The sequence below is a fragment of the Crocodylus porosus genome, unplaced genomic scaffold (assembly GCF_001723895.1).
Source record: "Crocodylus porosus isolate Cpor-Errol unplaced genomic scaffold, CroPor_comp1, whole genome shotgun sequence".
Classification (NCBI taxonomy): domain Eukaryota; kingdom Metazoa; phylum Chordata; order Crocodylia; family Crocodylidae; genus Crocodylus; species Crocodylus porosus.
In genome coordinates, this window is record NW_017728916.1 from 933,051 (window position 1) to 954,731 (window position 21,681).

Below are 21,681 nucleotides of genomic sequence, written 5' to 3' on the forward strand. Positions count from 1 at the left end.
CTGTCCGTCTGTCTGTCTGTCCATAACACTTTTGGAGCACTCTGACTGGTTACTGAAACAACCAATCGGAGTGCTCCAAGTGTGTTATGAACAGGGCTTAGTGCTGTCACCACTGCCAGGAGCCCCACATTAGCCATGCTGAGGCAACCGAAGCCTGCCCAGCATCCTTGGAGGTAGTGGTGGCATGGGGTGCTAGCAGAGGGGGACGGAGGGGACAGCAGGGCAAGCTTCCCCCTAACCCCCGGCTCCTGGGAGGCAACAGGGGCACGGGGGGTTCGGGGGGAGGCGTTAGGGTTAGGATTAGCAAGCTTCCCCCCTCAGTGTCCCCTCCCCCCTCGGTCATTCTTGACAGGCAATTCGTTAGTATATATATATAATATAAAACTTCTACCAATGTCCTTGTGAGACTTTCCCAGTCTACTAATCTCTCCTTCAAAGCATTCACCTTTTCTTATATTCATCCTGTTAGTTTTTATGAATGTAAATTGCTTACAGGAAGTCTGGTGCTCTTTTCATGTCTGTAACAGTACCTTCCTCAAAAGATATTCTAAGGAAATGTGAGAATATTTGAAAGAGTGTAACCATCTTAAATTTTTAAGCTTTTCTTAACCATATGGACTAGAACTATATATGTTTAGTTGTATGAATGTAGCACACACATATTCATATACACGCACACACACTCACATATATAGCTATGTACACATCTATTCATTTATATATGGATGAATGTGTGTGTATAGTACACATATATGTAAGAATGTGTGTGTATGTACACATGCATATATACACACTTGTATACATGTATGAATGAATGTGTGTACATTCACGTTTGTTTGTGTGTGTGTGTGTGTGTGTTACATCAACACAAACAAACATATATATATAGTCCCCTTGGTTAAGGAGACAAGCTTAAAAACATGAGCTGGTTACTCTCAAAAGATTCAAAAACAGGAAAGCAATCTATTTTAAAAATAAATCTTTGTGGCCTGACCCATGATTTTTGAATGCTTGAATCTAGCAGTTCTGAAGGTGATACCATTTTGTGTACATTCAGTTATGGTTAATTTTTCATTTGTGGTTAATTACCAAGTGGTGGGTAATTTTTGCTCCCCACAAATATCCTTCTCTTTTCAAATATATATGAGAAAATCTGTTCAGTTCTGTTGCATAAGGCAATAACATTGTAATTCTACTACCTTTTAGGACTAATAATACAATTTAGCATTTGATTGACTGCATCTGATCCTTTTTAGCCATAAATACTATTCATTGCGATTGAAAATTGTATGAGGTATACTTGCAGATGTCACTTGCACCTTTTTTCCAGCACAGCTGGCATAGCTGTTAACAGCTCTTAATGAAAAGAAATTTCATTTGACAAATATTAAAGTCAAATGAAATTCCAAATGATGACAGACCCTGCAAAATGTTCAGATTCCCTGCCATATGCTCCATCTGTCATGAAAAAAAAATTCAAGCCATTGCTAGAATCTGCATTTTATATACTTTTTTTACCTTTAAAGCTTGTTACTCATCTTTCAGACACTAGAAGAGACAGCAGCATAGTTCTTCAAAGCAAAGCCTTTGCCATTTCACAAGAAATATGTTTTGAAATACCATATATTCTGTACTGAAATGATCAAAGACTGCAAAGGTTTAAGGAAATAAGAAATATAATCTTAGTCTAATTACAGAGCCATGCTAGCTGTTCAAAAGTGTCACTTTGACTAAAAGCAGGCATCATAACTTTCTCGAATACCAGTGAGTTGCTACAAAATCTATAATATGGCCCAAGAGGCTTGGTCTAGGAGTGAGGGGATACAACTGCATGAAGGAAAATTTAACTTATCTCAGGAAGTGTTTTCTAATTCTAGAATGCATCAGAATATGAAGCAGATGCTCAAGTAAAGTGGTACAAGCTCTATCAAGTGGATATTTATAATTAGACTAGAAAAGGTAATCAAGAAATTACTGGAGGGTGGAATAATATATGTTCAATGTGAGGGCTTATATTACTATTAGCCATTTTTCATATATAGTTTCACAATTTAATGTAATAAGCCACATACTTTGGATTGTTCAAGGGTTTTCTAACTGTTCATGTCTCAGGAGCCATGTTAATTGCTGGCACTGAGTGTTTCCTTGCTTTGCTAGCTATCACTGCATACAACTAATTAGCGGGTATATAGTGCTTTATTCCCAGGCACTCTATGAACTGCTTGTTTTTCTTCAAAGCCATGTGATGTAGATACTAGATATTACTTCCCCATTTCACAGATGGGGAAAGTGAGGCCTAGAGAAGTGAGGCAACCTGATCAAGGCCCCATTTGGAGTCAGTAGCAAGGCAAGTTTCACATGGAGCCCTGAGCTCAGTTCTCAAGATCCTGCTGCTGGAAACCTTGTGTCAGTCTTTTATGGGAGGTGGTACTATATTAGCATTTGAAAAAACAGCAGTCCAGGGGACTAGAACAAGTTTCCCTTGAGCCTTCTTCAGCAGGAATGATAAGAAGATAAAGCAATCCTCCCCACCCCAACTCATTGCCAGCACCAACTACAGCCCTGATTCAGGTAAGGTAGGTTTCAGTGAAAGCTGTAACTATTTAAATTCGAAGCTGTACTTGGTCCTTGCAGTTATCAAATTAGTGCAAGTCACACTTGTCTTATCCATCCACTGGATGCTGATGTGATGCACATTACCTGAACCGCATTTACACTTAAGGCATAATCTATTTTCTCAATAAATTGCTTGGCTATTCACTTCAGCAGGAACAGGAGCAACCCTTTGGCTTGCAACTTGCACCAGGCTTTACATTTATGCTGAATTTGGCTCTGTCTCTGCTAGCAGGTCTGAATTCAAATGATCCATGGGAAAGGGCTAGTTCATCACTGTGATACATCACTTTGTAGATTTACTCTGGCTTTGAACAATGAGGTCTGCTATTGTCACTGCAGGAAGGCTAAACTGGGATTTGTGTTTAAAGCCTGCATCTCATTCGTCTCCAAAGAGAAAATTTTAAATCCTCCAAACTCTTTGTCTTCCTTAGGTTATAATGCACCCTCTGAAACCACGGATATCCATTGTGAAAGGAGGAATTTGCATCATTATAATCTGGGTTATGGCCAGCTGTTTCTCTCTGCCCCACGCGATCTATCAGAACCTAGCAAAATTTTATATCGGGTAAGATGTATAAATAATGGTGTTCTTAAATGACTCTCTCAACTTAACCACCAGAAAGTGCAAAAAGACTTACAACTTTTGCTCTGTTTTTAAAACCATCTGACATCCAAACTGAAAGAACCTGAAATACCTGCTTTGCCTTTTATCATCTGAACAGTGAGTCTTCACCTCACATTTCTCTTACATGAACAGTGAAGATCAAGAAAGAAACTTTCATTTTCTCTTAAGTCTGCTCCACGGTTACTTTCTCAGGGCTGTACTATTTTGGTATCAGGCATCACAGGTGGAGATTCATTTTAATTATCTCTATTAGACCTGAGAAGCACAGGCAGAGATGAAAAGAGGTGTGTTTTTTTCCTTTTGTTTCAAGGCCTTAAAAACATGTTTAAATACATAAATACAATCTACTCTTTAGCCCAAATGGGATTGAAAGTGTAAATCAAAGGAGCACTAACCTGTAAATTGGAAGTCATTTTCTTTCTATTTATTGTATCAGCTCAGCTCATTTGTAGCTTGTTCTAAGGTGTTTGTTCCCTTTGTACAATGTGCTTTTGGGTGTGGAGATAACCGTTTCTTTCTCCTTCTGTGCCCCAGGAACAGAACTATACGAATGGTCTGTCTTCCGAGCTTCCCTCCTCCTGCCGATCTTTTCTGGAAGTATCTGGACTTGACTACATTTGTACTTTTGTATGTGCTGCCCTTGCTTGTGATCTCCATCACATACACTATGGTGGCCAAGAAGCTCTGGCTGAGGAATGCCATTGGGGACATCACCATGGAGCAATACTATGCATATCAGCGGAAGAAGAAGATGACACTGAAGATGCTAATGGTGGTGGTGGTGGTCTTTGCTGTCTGCTGGTTCCCACTAAATTGCTACCTAGTGCTCATTTCCAGTAGGGCCATCCACAGCAACAATGCTCTGTATTTTGCTTTCCATTGGTTTGCCATGAGCAGCACCTGTTACAACCCTTTCATTTACTGTTGGCTGAATGAGAGCTTCCGTTCGGAGCTCAAGTCCCTGCTCTGCGTGTGCAAGCGGAAGAGTGCAGCTCAGAGCCATGCGCTTCAGTCCATCTCCCCTCCTTTTAGGCATGCCTGGGTTGAGAACTGTCACTATAAAAGAAACAGCTCTTCCCAGAAAGCAAGGTCACCTTCTGAAAGGAACTCTGCAAAGACAGACATATCCAGTGTCCAGCCAATTGTAACAGGGAACTAAACCACTGAACTGATGGGCAAACAGAGTCCCTACATCTTGAACCTAGAGAGTTTGGTGTACTGAATGCATTTGTATTAAACTTCAATCATAATCAAGAGCTACCAGAGGCCTGGGTAATGGAACACGGAATCATGGATCAGTGGACTGTAGTGGTAAGAGCGGACCTAATTATGACTACATAGGTTTTTGGGTGGCAGCTTATTTAAGAGCAAAAACTAGCAAATGAAAGGATTTCATGTCTTTGATGTAATAATGATGTACTTGTGACGGGCTGGCTGGCAGTGACCTGGCCCAAGGGTTTTGAAAGGGCAAAAGATGATTGGAAGACTTGGGATTCCCTTTCCGCACCAATCAGCCCCCAGAGACTCTCCCCCCTCCCGCCCCCATGTCCCCTGATTGGCCCCTTGGGTCACCGGGGGGGGGATAAAAGGGCCAGCGTGGGCTGACTCAGGAGGGACCAGTAAGGGACAACAAGGAAGGAGCTTCACAAAGCTGGCAAGAGCTGAGCCAGCGGGGTGGGAGCAGTTGCCCCAGAAGAGCCTGAAAGACCAGGACCTGCAGGCAGGAGTGGGACCCTCAGCAGCACAGCGTGTGGCCGGCAGGAGAGGCTCCCCCACTGGGCTCCAGGATCCCCTGGGAGAGGCTGCAGCCAGCAGGAGAGGCTCCCTCTGCTCCAGCAAGGATCTGAGCAGCGACCTGAGGGGTTCGCAGCGCTGCTTCCAGCTCCTCTAGTCAGAGGCCGGGCAGCTCAATGTGAGGCTGGGGCTCCAGGAGGGTCAAGCCCCCTTGCAGGCTGGAGCAGCCCCAGCAGTGGTGGCTGTGTGGTGGTGTTCCTGCCTACCGTGTGGGAGAGCTGGGTTTAAGTCCCAGCTGAAGTGACTTGGGGTGAGTGAGCTAACAAGAAGCAAGTCTTCTTGCAGTGAAAAGGGGCCATTGTATTTTCTCCCCCTCCAGGTACCTAGACCTTATATTTCCTTGTCACTTGACATTTTGCATTTTGTGCCTTTTTTATATTTCACCTACTAGTATTGTTTGTTCTTCTGTTTGTGTTTTATATTTTGTTAACCCTGTTTTTTTTGTCAATGATTGTAAGTGTCTAACCTTTGAATCCTGCCCCCTTGGGGCATTGTAGTGTCCACTATATCCTCTGATTTATGCCTATGTTCCCAGTATTAAAAGGTATATGGTTAAGTCCCCATTGGTGGTCTGGCTCTGCTCTATAGGGAGAGGAGAGTCCCTACACCTCCCACAGTGCTTGTGCACCTGCTTTGATCCCTTCAATTGGACAGTGGGTATTTCTTGGAGTACCACCCGGGTTACATACTCAAGATTAATTTGTAACTTTTGTAACCTTTTTGGGATTCCTGACCAGGAAGCATTGCCCCCTAAATGTGCTACTGCTTCTTCCATTACACAGGGAGTCATTTAAAGTCGGGATTAATTTGAACCAATTACTGTTTATTCCTTCACCACAGAGAGTGTTACTTCTGAAGAATAGGTACAGAGTATCTTAAAAAGCAAATGAGAACAAAACTAGAATTGTAGCTACAAGTATAACTGGAAATGCAAAGTCTGAGAAAAATAAAACTTTTTAAAAATATAATTAGTAGCCATAATGAAGCATAAATGAAATTTATGCAGGAATCTCTGAACAAGTATGAAATGATTCAGAGGAGGTGGTTTAGAAGAATTAAGGAGCTGATTAAACTGACCTTTTGGTAACAAACAGTGTTATGTATTCTGAGGATGACACCCACACCCACATACTACCCACATATTTTCTATGAAACAGGATTTTGAGATCTCAGTTCAGTGCAGAACCTCTATGAATGAGCAAAGGAAAATCTTTTAAGAGGATTTTCCCATTGTTCTGTTCTCTCCCAGGTTTCTATCCCTACTTAGGGAACATTAAATTGGAGATCAAGATTTGAGAGCCTATTTCATTTTTCATTCCCACACCGTCTGGCACTGCTGGCTTGAATCTAACATAGTGAAAGTCATTGCCCTCCAACAGCATTTCACTGGCTCTTGTGAAAATACCTATCATTCTCCATACAGCTCTCAGTGCACAGGTGTTCACAGGCCAGAACCCACCACAAAATGGGCATTACTCTTGGCAGATGCTAGGGAAACCCCTAAAATGAAATGAAGTGCAGCACATTTCCCCAATCCCTCCTGATACCGACTGAAATGCAGTGACCTGAGCACACACAAACATTATGGAGAAATTTGCATTGCTATTGTCCAGCTTGTGCCAGTCGTGTGGTGGCACACAGGATTATCTAGTCTCTAAGGCTGTGCTAGAATAGCACCATTAACACCTGTAATTTGCAAAGAAAACCAGCACTGCAATTTTGAATTGTAAGGAATCTCATTCCTAAATGTGATACTTTACAGATAGAGTGCTTTGAGTTTTTAAATGTTCACCAAAAACATTTTTTACTATTTATGGTTTGGTCAGAAAACTCAGATGGGCTTCTATCATACCAACATTATTTTCTACACTCAGTGCTTCTTTCAGGATAGAAATCACAATACCTGCTGACGCTTTTGTAGTTGCTAAATAAAGCATAATGTTTGGCAAAAGGCCAGATAATCATCTAATTTTTAAATCAATATTTTTCTAATTTGGAAATCAACGCGTAGTTTTTAAAATCCAAAAGGCTAAAGACAAAACTGACAGACTTAGATGGAATGAGCTCATTCATAAACTTAGATATGTTCTCACTGTTATACATACAACATTAGGCTGTCACATTACAGTTGCTATAAAACTGATGTTGCTGCATTTTGAGTGTTATCATTATTATCATTGAGCAGAGTTCCTAAGTAGATAATTAAATAGCTGTAGGGCCTCAAAATGCTCAGGAGAGCCTCTCAAAGGGGTGTATCAAGGTCTAGACACACAATGGATCAAATTCATCTCTGGTGTAGAAAAGTGTAATTCCTAGTGAAGTAAGTAGGGACTATTAAGTCTACTTACCAGAGTACTAAATTTGGCTCAGTGCTGGTTAATATTAAAGGGCTGTGATATGTATAATATCATTCCAGCTTCTCATCACAATTGGGAGAGTAGTTATAACAACTGAAATACACCAGATGACAGGAAATACTGAGGTGCTTTCCTCAGGATACTGAAGAAAACACTGAAATTTTAACTCAAATGCCCTTAACAAATATCAAACTCCTTTTGCATTAATGATGGTACTTTGCCTTAACTGAATCAGTGCCTTATTGCAACTGCATTTGCACAGAGAACAATATACAGGAAGGTATGAGCCCAAATATGAAGCAACTCAAAGACAAAATCTCTCTACAAAAAGTACATGACACTTCTGAATATGCTTTTAATTTACTTATTGCTTTATTACTAAGTTAACTATATTGAGTTGACGTGTAAAATGAGATTTCAAATCAGTATACACAAAGGCTGTGAACAATTTCATCCTTCATTTTACCCTCTCTGTAAATGTCAATGTTCAACACTACTGGCCAAGACTGCTGAGATTTGCACTGCTTTGTAAATGACATGTACTCTTAAATTAGAAGTCTAAAACATGTACACATTCAAATAACTGTTTAACAAGCTGTTAAAAACCTAAAGAATAACACTGTTTGATCAATAATTTACAGACTTTTTTTCATTTATTGCTATTTTGGTAATCATATGGAAACCCGCTTCTTTTTACACTGGCAAGATTTTGATGTGATGACGTTGTTCATTTTGCATAATGGTTCACAGGCAGTGGTGCAACTAGGGTAAGGCAACAGGGTCAGCCACCCTGGACACCAACCAGAATAAGGGGGTGAGAGAAACCTCTTTTGCCACAGCTGTGTGATTGCAATTGCAGCAACAGAGGCAACTGAAAGTCACTACTGCATGTAGCAGCTACCCAAGGCACCCAGCAGCATAGTTAAGCTGCTCTTTACAGGGCTCCTGTAGAACGGTCAGCATTGATTCCTATAGGATATTCAAGCAGAAGAAGTCCAAGTTGGGATAAACTAGCCAATACTAGAGAAGTTAGGGCCGGCTGCTATTTAATTGAAATTACTCCTCATCTTACAATCACAATTAGGGTGACACCAAAGCCACCAGAACTCCAGAAGTAGAGAATTACAGGCTCCAATGCCTAGTTTGTAAACGGCATGCCTCAAAGACCCAGCTGCCTCCATGATTTTTTCATCTTCCTTTTTAATATAAAATCCTACTTCTTGCTTAAAGTCAGCTAAGCTGAACTAGGGATACACATGCTTGCTAATAACCTGAAGCTTACTAACAACTACTAGCTGAATGTGAAGCAGACATGTAACAAGCAATTTCTGTACTGTGGGCAGCAGCAGTGGCTTAGATAGTGCCCGTGGCAGCAATCAGTCTGGTAGCAGCAGGTACCTCTTTTGTTCTAGCAACCTCCAGGAATCGGGTTGTGGGGTCACAAAACACTTATCAATTGTTTTGCAAAGTGCAGGTCAAAAATCACACGTAAAAGAAGAAAGACTTAGAGGAGGGGATAAATAAAAGCATTCACCCAGACAAAGTTTTATCTTCCTGTCTAGGAGCTTTTCATGTTATACTATTTGCTCTTTGTACATAGATTATGGTTAGGCTGACCATATGGAAATTCCAGGTATCTTGAACAGCATCTGGGAAATCCAAGACACTGCCCCTTCCTCTGCCCCACACTCTCACAACTCAGTGGGTGTGGGGCTGCAAGGCGCTCCACAGCAGTCCAACTCCTGGCCATACTGTGCCCAGTGCCCCTGCATTTCCAGGATGCCCATTATAATTCCCAACAGCCAGCTGGGTTTATGTAATCTGGGACTGCCCCAGCTAAAAGGGACAGATGGTCATCCCAATTATAGAGCAAACAGCATAAACACCTTATTAGTTTAGCAATCCTCATTGTTGCTCTTGATTTTTTTAGCTTCAGTTAGCTGCAAGAGATCTTTAGGATACTGCAGAAACACATATAAATCAACACATGCAAATACACATGCATCTAGATGTATTATAATCATATCTAACTACACACATGCTATACTACTGAAGAGCCACACACACATACACTTATCTGAGGGCATTTCTCCATTTCTTTAACCAGCAGTTTGTTCAAAGGGTTGAATATATTGGGCTTTGTGTTGCTTTTCCAAGTACACATCCAGTTCTAAGTTTTGAACAGAGCGCCATTTTCTCCAGTAAAAATCAATGGTATAATGAGCATCCCATGTTGGGCTGTCTTTAAAAAAACCTAAAAGACAAATAAAGGCCCCCCACCCTGTGAGGCATACATCAGAAGCTGCAGTTCTGTAGCACTGTGGCAAGCCTGAGTGCTGTTTCCTATGTTGCCTTCCTCTGGAAGCTCTTTCTTTAATTATTGCAATTGAATTATAACAATATGGAAGAGCTAACAAAATTACTCAGGTTGGTAAAAGCCAAATAAATCCTTCTTCTGCTTTGTGTTTGCTGAGGATCAAAGATCCTGTAGTGTTTTGGCCTGGGGCAGAAGCTTTTGTGATACAGAGAACACGAGCAGGAAAAAGATAAGGCTCCAGAAGCTCCTAGAGTCATGATTTTACCCACAGGCTGTGTGTGTCAGGATCTTTCAGCCTGAACAACACTTTCCATGGCTATAATTACAGCAGATAAAGGTCAGTGAATGCACACATCTCACTTTCTCCATCACCAAAGTATGGGCACTTCAAGGTGCAGCACTTCCACCTCCATTAATTTTGCAGCTTTGGAAGTAATTCTTATGGTCAAATCAATTTGACCCTAAGGCAAGGGCAGGATGTGAAGTATTACAATGGTGATCTAAACCTCATACTAAGAAAATGTGACTTGCTCGGGTTTGGAAAAGCTACAGGTGAAGAGCTCCAGGAAGTTTTCAGGACGTGGATGCTGGCTACTAGGGCTGTGTGAAGCTTCAGTTGCTGATTTGATTCAGCAGAGATTTGGTCTGATTTGGCAGCTGAATCTCCAAATCTGAATCAAATCAGGAGACCCTTTAATCTCTCTCTGAATTGATTGGAAGGGTTCCAATTCGATTTGGAGATTCAATGATTTGAACATAGACACAGCTTTAAATGCTTTTTCTACATACCTCGAGGTACCAGGTGGCTCGTGAATGCTGCAATGCTGGGGCAGATGAAGCGTCTCACACAAGTGTGTGTGTGGTGTGGTGGGGTCCCCAGGGTGCTTGACAGCGGGCCTGGAAGTGAACCAGAAGCACTTCTAGTTCACTTCCAGGTCTGCTGCAGAGCGCAGGGTGGGGGGGAATCCTCCCCCCAGCTCAGTGACTGGTGCCTCCTGGGTCAGGGTCCCCCCACAGCCGATTGCCAAGCTGGGGGGCGGGGCGCAGGAGAGGGAGCCCCCGGCATGCTCAGCGGCAGACCCAGCAGTGGACCAGAAGTACTTTCAGTTCACTTCCAGGTCTGCTGCCAAGCACGCAGGGGACCCCCCTGTGCTCCTGTGGGATGCTCCATCCACTCCAGCATTGCAGTGTTCATGTGCCACACCTCATACCTCGAGGTATGTAGAAAAAACATTTAAAGCTGTGTCTATGGCCAAATCACTGATTCTCTGAACCAGCACTGAATCTTCAGATATGGATTTGGCCAAATTGAACTGGGACATTGATCCAAATCAACAAATCTGAATCCAAACTGAATATGGCCCGTTTTGCACACCCCTACTGGCTACTTGTTAAATCTCAGCTCAAGCTGCTTACAGAAGTCAGAGAAAGAATCTAAATATATTGATCGTCCACAACTCTTAGTTAAAATCATACTTTATTGTTCAAATATATTAAAATTTGCCAATAATGCCCAAAGAAAACATGCCACATTATCTTTTAAGAGTGTTCATTCATTGCCTCTCTCCCGTGATGAAGCTTTGGAAGCAGAATAATAGACTCCCAGCTGCAAATCATTTAGTCAGACCTAATCAGCTTCATTTCATGTGGCTCAGGAGCACTCGGATGTCCGCCTGTAACTATTTCTGTGCTCTTATGAGTTACAGACTTTCCTGGTAAGAGGATCTTTTAAACACCAACAAGCACGGGGGATATTCAAACCCTACAGTGAGTTGAATACACTGACAAAAAAGTATGACTAATTACCAGTTATGTAAGCACTATACAGAACACCATTAGCTTATTTTTGCAGGTTATTTATATGGGTTGATGATTTTTGCAGGTTATTTATATGGGGTGATGGTTCAGATAAAATAATAATAATAATAAAATCCACCCCCATCCTCCACAAAAGTGCAAGGTAAACATTTTCCAGAAAAGAATTAGAACAAATTGAGAAAAATATGGATTTAGGCATCTAAAGTAAGACAACTAAGTTTTAGCTATGGCATTCATCCATTGCTAGCTATTTGCAGTAAGTTCTTAAGTATGACCATGCCATCAATAGCCTAGTCTGGAGTAGGGATTCTGTGTGCCACTCACAAGATGCATCTACACATGCAAATAATCTGGGAGCAGTTTACTTTTGAGTAAACCTTGAGCCGTATACCATGACCCACTCTATGCTGTAGGACAGCGTGCCCCCTCCCCTCACACTGCTGCTGTTTTGTGGGCAAACCAGCTGTCTCACCTCTCCTCCCCTCCCTCCACCACCTCCACATGAGCACTGGTGCACAGGTAACATAAGCCCCCCTCTGCCACATAGGCAGTGAGCTTATCAGCCCCACTCTGGCCAGGCTTTCCTGTCCCAGACACCACCACGGCAACAGGATCAATGGGAGAAGTGATGGCCTGGAGGGAACCCCCAGGCCACACATTAACCCCTCACTGGTCACCACCTGGAGATGCCTGCTCTAGAACAATTGTGACCTGACAATAAACTAGTGACTGTACATGATGCAACCTAAAGAGGAAAGAGATGACAGTCGCAGGCTTCCCAGGGTCCATTCTGAACAGTGAAGGGAGTTGTAAATGGTTGTGAAACACAGTCCTCTCTTTTCCCTCTCTACACTGCCCAGGCAGCATGAAAAGAGAATTGCATAAAGAGTACCAAGGAGGCACAAAGCCAGCACAGCCAGCTCCTAAACTTCTGTCCTCACAGCTCCTGCCAGATGGGGCATATCAGGGTTGCAAGAGAAAGGCGGAGGGAGTGGGCACACTGAAATAATCCCCAGTCCCTGCTGGCACATACATTCTGCTGTGTAAAGTGAACAGTAACTAGCTTTTTGTTGCTTCCCTCCCCTCCCCTGTGCTCAGACTAAGCTGGATGCTGCAGAAAATCCAGGAAAGCATCTTAATGCAAACAAAAGCAGCCGTTGGCATTCTAGGTGCAAACCTGGCAAATTATGTGCTTTGGGTGAGTTCCTGACAGACACTGACAGGGTTTTAATAGTATATGACGGTACGAGATATTCTATTAAATCAATGTTAGATCTCTGATAGGGGCTGTATAAAAGGTACTCTTTCAAGATTACTATCCCTCTGAGTTAAAAGCAAGTTAGGGCAATCTAATCAAAAACAGATACCACCACCAAAGAACAAGGAAACAAGTAAAAGTAACTTAGATAAAGTAACCCAGCCACTAAACAAATAGCTTTACTTAATAGGGACCTGTTCTTCTTTTATTTCCAACATATCTGAAAGCACAAGTTATTCTATTGAAATAAACATAATCTCTACTTAGCTCTGATCTAATTGGTCACTGTAGAACTCCTAAAATAGCCTTGCTTCCCTCATTTGTTTGGTCTTCCTCTCCATTTTTTTTGGCACCTTGATTCAAAGGTCTTTAAAGCCAATAGAAAGACTCCTCCTGACTTCAGCAACTTTCACCAAATCTTTGGCATACATGCAGCATATTTCTTCTATAATTGACACAGATATTGTAGACCATGACAGAACAGGCACCCTCACACACTCACAGCACAGGATATGAATAACTCCTAAAGATGGTAATGGGAATTAGTCACATCCTGAGACAGACCAACTGGGCCTTCAGCTTGTTGATTGGGTTGCTCTGCAGTAGAACACTGCCATTGTAGATCTACCATAAACAAGACTAATGACAATATTCTGAGAAACCAAAAAAAAGAGAGAGCATGCATAAGCTACATAAAATATTCTCAATCAGGTTAGTATAACTAGTCAAATTTTTAGTCTCACTATTTGGCAGTGGAAACTATTGCAGTAGTCAGGCAATATGTCTTTTTTTAGAATTGCCTATTTAAAATAATTTAGCCTGTGGTCCATGTGCTCTTATCAGGCCTGTGTTTAATATCTGGGCTCTAGTTTTCCTCAACCTTTTTGGACTCAAGGGACTCCTCTGTAACTTTTGTAAATGGAGTGGCACCCAATTTAAAAAAACTAATTTATAGATTACAGCACTTGCTTCCTTGCAGAGGAGCCTTACAAAGGGAATGGGGGATTCTCCAGGCAGAGACAAGTCTGAGCCTGCACTTATCTGATTAATTTATCTGCTCACCACCTACAGCCTCACACGTTATGGCACCTTCAAAAGATCCGGTGGCACCCAGAGTATCCTGCTTAAGAAACACTACTCTGGGTCATCTTTCCAACATTTGGTGAAAAAGTTTGGAGTTAGGCAGGAATTTTTTGCCAAAATGGTATTCCATTGGAAAATACCTACTTACTGACACTGATCCTTGTAGTGATTGGGTGGATCTAGAAGTAGTGAAGTTTTTACAGAACTTTTTATTGGGTAAAGGTTTCTCAGTTCCAGGATGACATTTATGCTGAAACCTAGATAACAAGGGTCCCCCCACAGGGAAATCTGAGAATAGTTAAAAGCCTGGTGGTCTTGGCACTAGCCAGAATGTGGGATATCCATATTGTGACAAATATAAAATGACAGAGGGGAACTTACCTGGGGTGGAAGATGAGTGGAACTGGTGCAAGACCACACCAAGCCGAAGGAGCAGCAGGAGTAGAGGCATAGGTGAAGAAAGCACTGTGGTGAAAGCAAAAAAAAACCAATAAAGAAACAGCTGAGCCAGGAGGAGCCGGGATCAGCTCCTGTGCTGGTATGGTCACATTTTGTGGCCACTTGCCAACGCTGATTCGCTGGCCAGCTCGCAGAACCAGGGATAAAAACCCCCAATGGATGGTGTAGCAGGGCACCAGGGTGCCTGCTACTAGCAGGAGGAATAGGGCTGCTGAAGCGCCCTGGAGCAACTCAGATGGGGGTTGCTAGGGCAACCAGGCAGGTCATGTGGCCAGGAAAGGGCAGGGCCAGGCCCTTCTAAATAGCTAGGCCAAAGCCTAGCTAGCAGTTCCCTTCTGGCAGCCGCAGGAGCAGGAGCAGGAACAGGAGCTCTGTGGCTGAGCTGAGCGGCCAGAGTTGGTGGGCGCAGCCTTACCTTACTGACTGACTGGCTGCGATGATGCTAGGGATGAGAACACCCTGATGAGAGGTAGGGTTGGGAGCCCTAGAGGGGGCTCGGAGTTTGCATTACGAGCGGGAAGGCTCTTTGTTGGTTTTGTTACAGCCGTTTGGGGCCTGGTCTGTGTTATGGTTACACTGGAGGACCGGGTGAGGCTGTAGGGGTGTGAGGAGGCCTCACGGGAGCTCCCCAGCAGCCTGGAGGTTCCTGGTGCCCCGCAGGGGCACAGTGCCAGTGGGGCACTACTTTTTGCACTGGAGAGGCGCGGCGTTGCACCAGAGTGGCGCGGTGTATGGGGTTTGGACCCCAGCCCATGAGGGCGACAGTTTGCCCAGTGGGGCAAACGACCCAGGAAAGGGTCAAAGGGCCAGGCACAGCTATGGCCACCTGAGCCCCAAGCGTGGGAAATGCATGGCACGAGAGGTGCGGTATAGGCCCCAGAGTGGGTGAGATCCCCAAGAGGGGCAGCAAGCGCGGTGAGCACTGCAGAGACCCCCGAGAGGGGCAGCAAGCGCGGTGAGCGCTGCAGAGACCCTGAGAGGGGGTGAGACGCGCTAGAGGCGCCAGGCAGGGTGCCGGGAGGTGCAAGGACCAGATATCGTCCACAAACAGCTGCGAGGCTTGGGGCATGCTAAAGGGGAGGTTTGGAGGAGGTTTGCATTGCCCATAAGGCTGGGGGTGTTGGACCACCCCACTTTGGAACGGAGGTGATCCCAGCTAGGTGTCATAGGGGTAAATAGGCAGCCTCCCATTCTGAACCTCAACATCAAAGACGTGGCGGGTGAGTAGAGGGTGCCAGATCACCCTAACTGGCATGGCAAAGGGGCACTAGCGAGCTCATGGCCACTCGCGGGCCCCACCCCGTGACAGATGGAAAGCCTGGGGGACTGGAAGTGGGCTCCCCTGTGGGCACTCAGCAGTCCAACACAGAGCTCTGCCCCACGGGAGGAAAGTGGTGGCAGCCCTGAGACTGAGACAAATTGCAAGCACAGAAGGGCAGCAGTACTTACCTGAAACAAATACGTGGACTCCTGATGTCTCCCAGGCAGATTGGGCTTACCAGGAACCTACAGAGAGAAGAGACGGCTGTCCATGACTCAGCTACAACAAGCAAGGAGCATTGAAACTGACACCGGGAGTCAAGGTAACCCCAGGCCAGGTAGAGGCTAGATCAGCCCCACTGAGGCAAGATCCCAGTGAGGCTAACTGACATCTGTACATGATATACCATTTCAAACAGCCAAGATGTATACCAACACTGTGACCAAACCCAGAAGACTGGGATTTGACATCCTTGGTTGGCGCTAGGTGGGGTGTAGGGGAGGCAGAGCCCCAAAATGGGAAGATTGATGGGAGGATCAAAGGAGGGGACCAGGAGGGATGGAACATACATCTTCCTCCCTATTAAATACATTTATTCCAGCAAAGTCAGGGCAGGTGAGACCCACTGAGGGCCCTCCAGAATCTGGCTCGGCAATTGACCATCCTTCCTGTGTACAATGGGGACATCTGATAGGCCAGCACGCACCAGATGTTCTGGTGAATGGCATGGTCGCTTACACATATTCAAGTCCTGGCTCTGAATGAAGGAGAAATTTGAACTGGAATCTCCCACATTCCATGTGAATGCTCTGAGCAACGAAGCTACTTTGTTCTCCTCCTGCTTCTATTCTACTTTAAATAATTAGAATAGAGGAGCTCACCTGATATTGAAGGAACTCAGACTTAAGACTCCCTATCCTCCCAGGAAGGGAGGAGCCAGGAAGAGCCAGGGCTTGAGTTTTGCTCTTCTATATACCCAGTCCCCTGAATCCCGTTGTTCCTTTTGCTTGGTTATAGAATACTTCCAAAGGTTTGGATTTATTTGTGATATAAAAACAGGAACATTTCTTTACATTTCAAAATGTTTGAGAGATGGGAAAATTGTTCCCTGCCTAGGTCTAGAGAAAACACCTTTTGACTTCCTGGTAAACAAAGATGAATGTTTTATCTGAGCTAAAACAGAGCATCAGCTCACTCTGCAAATGCCCAGCAGCACCAACTCCAGACTTCTCCACCAGGAGCATCAAAGACAACCGCAACACAGTTTTTTCTTCCACTAAATGTAAAATAAAATTCAAATACTCAGGCAGCAACAACAGCCAAATATGCCTTGAGCAGTCTGCTTAGCTATGAGTACTAATGTTAATCTCACTGAAAATATCCTACACCTCTACACATCCACATTACTCCCTAAAAATCAATAGACCAGCAAAGAAATCCCCTATGGAAACTTCACTTAAAATGCTGCCAGAAGGAGCAACTACAAACTCAGATCTCCTGACTGATAATTAAGGAGGCCTCATAGCTCCTATCATCCCCATACACAAATGTAGCTCAGAGGCTGTAGACATTTGGATGTGTTAATGCAGTATGATAGGATTTTCTAATCAGCCATGGTGAACCTCTGACCTATTCATCTGCTTGATTCCTACCCTGGAAGAAGGAAACACTTTCTCTTTGCTTTTCTTTGCCAGATCTCTCCATGGCATATGCCAGGTGGTGAAAGAGTATAATCCTTTCATATGCTTGGCTGACAAAATTATGCCATCAAAAGTCACCAGTAGACCAGAGTTAAAGCAGCAGGGAAATGAACACAGTTAGCCAGCTAAGTTAGCCAGCAAAAGCATACAGGTATTTTTAATTTCCCTAGCTGTTACAGATATTTCAGAAGGAAGAACATAATGAATGGAAAATGCTGCATTACCAGCATGAGATATTGCAAGAAGATTGTTGAAGCTCATCTAGTCCTCAGTAGGGGTGTGTGAAACAGGCCTTATTTGATTTGGATTTGGATTCAGCCCAAATCAGGGACAATGATTTGATTCAGATCACTGTGCTGATTCAATTCAGCTGAATCTGAATCTGAAGATTCAATGCTGATTCAGAGAATCAGCAATTGAGACATAGACGCAGCTTTAAATGTTTTTTCTACATACCTCGAGGTACCAGGTGCAGCTCATGAATGCTGCAATGCTGGGGCAGATGGAGCATCCCATCAGAGCATGTGGGAGCCCCCTGCACACTCGGCAGCAAAATCAGTCACGGGGAGACCCTGCGTGCCCTCCCAGACCCAGGAGGCACCAGTCACTGAGCTGTGTGGGGGTGGGGGGGAAGGTGCAGGCTTCCCCTCCCTGGCCTCTCCCCGACAGACCTGGAAGTGGACCAGAAATGCTTCTGGTCCACTTCTGGATCTGCTGCTGAGCGTGCTGGGGAGCCCCCGCGCTTCTGTGGGACGCTTCATCCACCCCACCATCTCAGCATTCATGAGCTGCCTGCTACCTAGAGGTATGTAGAAAAAACATTTAAAGCTGCATCTATGTCCAAATCTCTGAATCTTTCCGAATCTCTCCAAATTGATTTGGAGGGTTCCAATTCGATTTGGAGAGATTAAAGGGTCCTCTGATTCCATTCGGATTCAGAGATTCAGCCACCTAATCAGGCCGAATCTCTGCCCAATAGAATCAGGTACTGAAGCTTCACACAGCCCTAATCCTCAGTAATACCCTGTACTGCTCATTCATGCAGGTACAGGTAGTGACCTAGTCAATAATCCCAGTTAGAGGTAAAGACCCAGGCAAGGACAGGGAGGTTATGGAGAGGAAAATGTGGCTCTGTAGATGGTGTCAACAGAAGGGTTTCAGCTTTTTCAGGTATGGAAAAATATTCTGCAAAAACATGGGGTCCATCTAACAAAGGAAAGGAAGAGTATTTGTGGATACCACCTAAAAAACCTAGTGAAGAGCGTTTAAACTAGACTGGATATTAAAACCAGAGGTATGCAATAAATAATGATCTATTCTAGACATAGTGCTGAAATCTGGGAGGAAAACAGAAAACTGCAATAGGGCCCTAACTGAAACTGGATTGAGAATAATGAAAGAATGCGCTGAGCATTAGACATGTCTGAACATACATTCTAGGAGTATGGAGAACAAACAGGAAGAACTAGAGGTCTTAGTACACAAGCAAAACTATGACATATTTGGTATCAGAGAACACAGAACCAGTATGTTGGTACAAAAGGCAACTGGGAAACAAGGTCTCCTGGGGAAATAATGCAAGGGATAAAGTACAGAAAAGCTGGCAGTTACTGAAAGAGACTATTTCAAATGCACAATGGCAAACTATTCCAATGCAAAGGCAAGATAGCAAGCATAATACATCACCACTATGGCCTTATCACAAACTCTTCAGTGTCCTGAAAATACAAAAGGAATCACACAAAACATGAACAAGGGCATATAAGTAAGGATGACTATCAAGAAAGAGCATAAGCATGTGGAATAAAATCAGAAAAGCTGAAATATAAAATGAGTTTCAGTTAGCAGGGGATATAAAAAGCAACATAAGGGGCACATCTACTTGTTGCCTTACAGTGACATTTTTACTGCACCATGCTTTAGTACTTTCTTTTGGAAGTACTAAAGCACAGTGCAGTGACTGCCTATTCTTCACCATAGCAACATGCTATAATTAGGGAGCATGCTGCTACAGCGAAGTAGCAGCTGGTCAGGTGTAGACTCATGTGATTGCTATGTCACCGTAGCATATAACTACAGCAATGTAGCATGTAGCTACAGCGACGTAGCATGATGTGTAGGACCCAGAGGTCCTATAACTATATCTATAATAGATATCAGTATCCTCCTGCTATCAATGTAGCAAACGTAAGATGAAAACAAATGGGAGAAAAGGTCCATTACTAATAGGAAAGGTGACCAAATGCTGCAGAAATGCCTGGAGTATTCAGTGTTGTCTTTCCACCAGCCTTCTCAAGAAAAGGACTACTGTGACAGATAAATTAACTTAGCAAAGAGACAGGTGTGCAGACCAGAATATAGTTAAAGTCAAAAGAACCCTTCCCCCTCCTCCTGTCCTGTGGAACCTCTCCTATATGCAGACAGGTACACAGCTGGTTGAAGAAAAACTCTCAGAGTAGTTAAATCAGTGGTTTCCTGAGCACCCGGGAAGACATCTCAAATGGGGTCTCACAGTGGTTTGTCCTAGATCAGTTTTAGTCAATATTTTTATTAATGGCTCATGAATAACATCAAGGAGTTGCAAGTATTTTGGAGGACAGGATTAGAATTCAAAATGATCTTGACAAATTGGAGAGATGGTCTGAAATCAACAAGACAAAATTCAATAATGACAAGTGCAAAGTGTTACATTTAGGAAGGAGAAGTTAAATGAAAAGTACAAAATAGAGAATAACTGATTAAGCCACAATACAGCAATACAGTCAATCATTATCTGGGGATTGTGGCTGTATGAGAGTCAGCAATACAATGCTGTTACAAAAAAGACAAATCCCACTTTGAGAGGAATTTACTGGAAAATGATATGTAGGACGCAGGTGGTAATTATTCTGCTCTAGTCAGTGCTGACAAAGTCTCACTTGGAACACTGCATCCAGTTTTATTGACCACACTTTAAAACAGATGCGGACAAGCTGGGTAGAGTGCAGGGAAGTGTGAAAAGACTAAAAAGAATTTTAGAGAATCTGGCCTTTGTGGCACGGTTGAAGAAATTAGGTTATTTACTTCAGAAAAGAGAAGACTAATGTGTGGACACGATAGTTTTCCAGCACATGAAGGTTGCTATAAATGGAATGGTAATCAATCATCTTTTGGAGGAGGACAAGAAAAAACTTGGTTAAGTTGTAAGGATGATGACATGGGTTGCATATCAGGCAGAGTTCCAACCATGAGTGTGATGGAACACTGGGATGGATCCCTAGGGACATGGCGAAGGGTCATTAGAGGTTTTTAAGAACAGGTTTGACAATGTTTCACGGGGACGTTCTAGGTACACTTGATCTTGCCTTAGTGTAGGGGGATGGACTACCTGTCCTCCATATCTATGGTTGCCTAATCTTTATCTTCTAGAGATAGAGCCCAGGTCCTAGAGAACAGACAGGAATTCATTCCTGATCTGAGGTCCCAGAATTTGACACACAACACAATCAGCACTGCTGTTATATGCTATCTCTGAGCTATGTCACTGATGCACAAGAGGCTAAGTGCTTTTGAAAGCTTCAGGGAGCATCTTCTAAATTACCTTGTAAATACAGAGCTTTTATGTGAACAAGCTTAAATTCAAAGAATCGTGACGTGGAACTTATCCTTCCAGATGAGATGTCACACTGAGGCCTGTAGCAGGGCACTGAGATGTACCTGCTTCTTTAAGAGTGCAAGCAGCATGAGAGGCTGCTTGCAGGTGGCAGAGGGGAGCTAATGAGGGGCTCACCTGCCCAGAAGAAGGCTTAGGCTGGAGCTATATAAGCCCAGAGGCTGCACTGGTCAGGTATTGTCTCCCTAGCAACCAAGAAGTGAGGAGCTCCTGCCTGCAAGGCACCAGGCCTCCTGAACGGATCTGGATTTGGGACTGAACAACTCTGCAGGCTTGGGAACAGAGGCAGGTTCCATGGACTGAGAAAGACGGGGTTTACAGGCAAGTGGCCTTCATTTATGTTAAACCTCTAGAGTAGGGGTATGCAACGTTTCTGGCCAAAAGGTCCAAGAGCCTAGGAAAAGGTTAAGCTGGGCCAGAGGGTCCAGGAGCCCAGAGCAGGCCAAGCCAAACTAGAGGGCCTGAGAGCCTGGAGTGGGGGCTGCATATAGGACTAGGGGTCTGAGAGCCTGGAAGGGGGGAGCTGTGTATGGGAGCAGGGGTCCAAGAGTGCAAGGGGAAACTGAGTAAGGGACCAGGGGGTCTGAGGGCCCAAGAAGCCCGAGCGCATAAACAGTTACATCAATGAGAGAAAACATCCCCTAGGCTTGGGGTGCAGTATAGATCAGATGAAGGAGCTGCAGAATTTGCCCTTAAAGTTCTTGATACCCTACAGGGGCCTAGTCAGTATGAGAGGGACTT

General features: G+C 43.8%; 1 protein-coding gene across 1 annotated transcript in view; it reads left to right on the forward strand.

Moving 5' to 3' along the window:
* Positions 1-4,656, forward strand: part of LOC109310875 (probable G-protein coupled receptor 83) — a 9,238-nt gene extending 4,582 nt beyond the window's left edge. The window contains exons 3-4 of the mRNA XM_019536214.1: positions 3,048-3,181; positions 3,776-4,656. Of these exons, the coding sequence (XP_019391759.1) occupies positions 3,048-3,181; positions 3,776-4,400 (759 nt within the window). The 3' untranslated portion in view covers positions 4,401-4,656. The remainder of the gene's footprint in view (positions 1-3,047; positions 3,182-3,775) is intronic.
* The last annotated feature ends 17,025 nt before the right edge of the window (positions 4,657-21,681 follow it).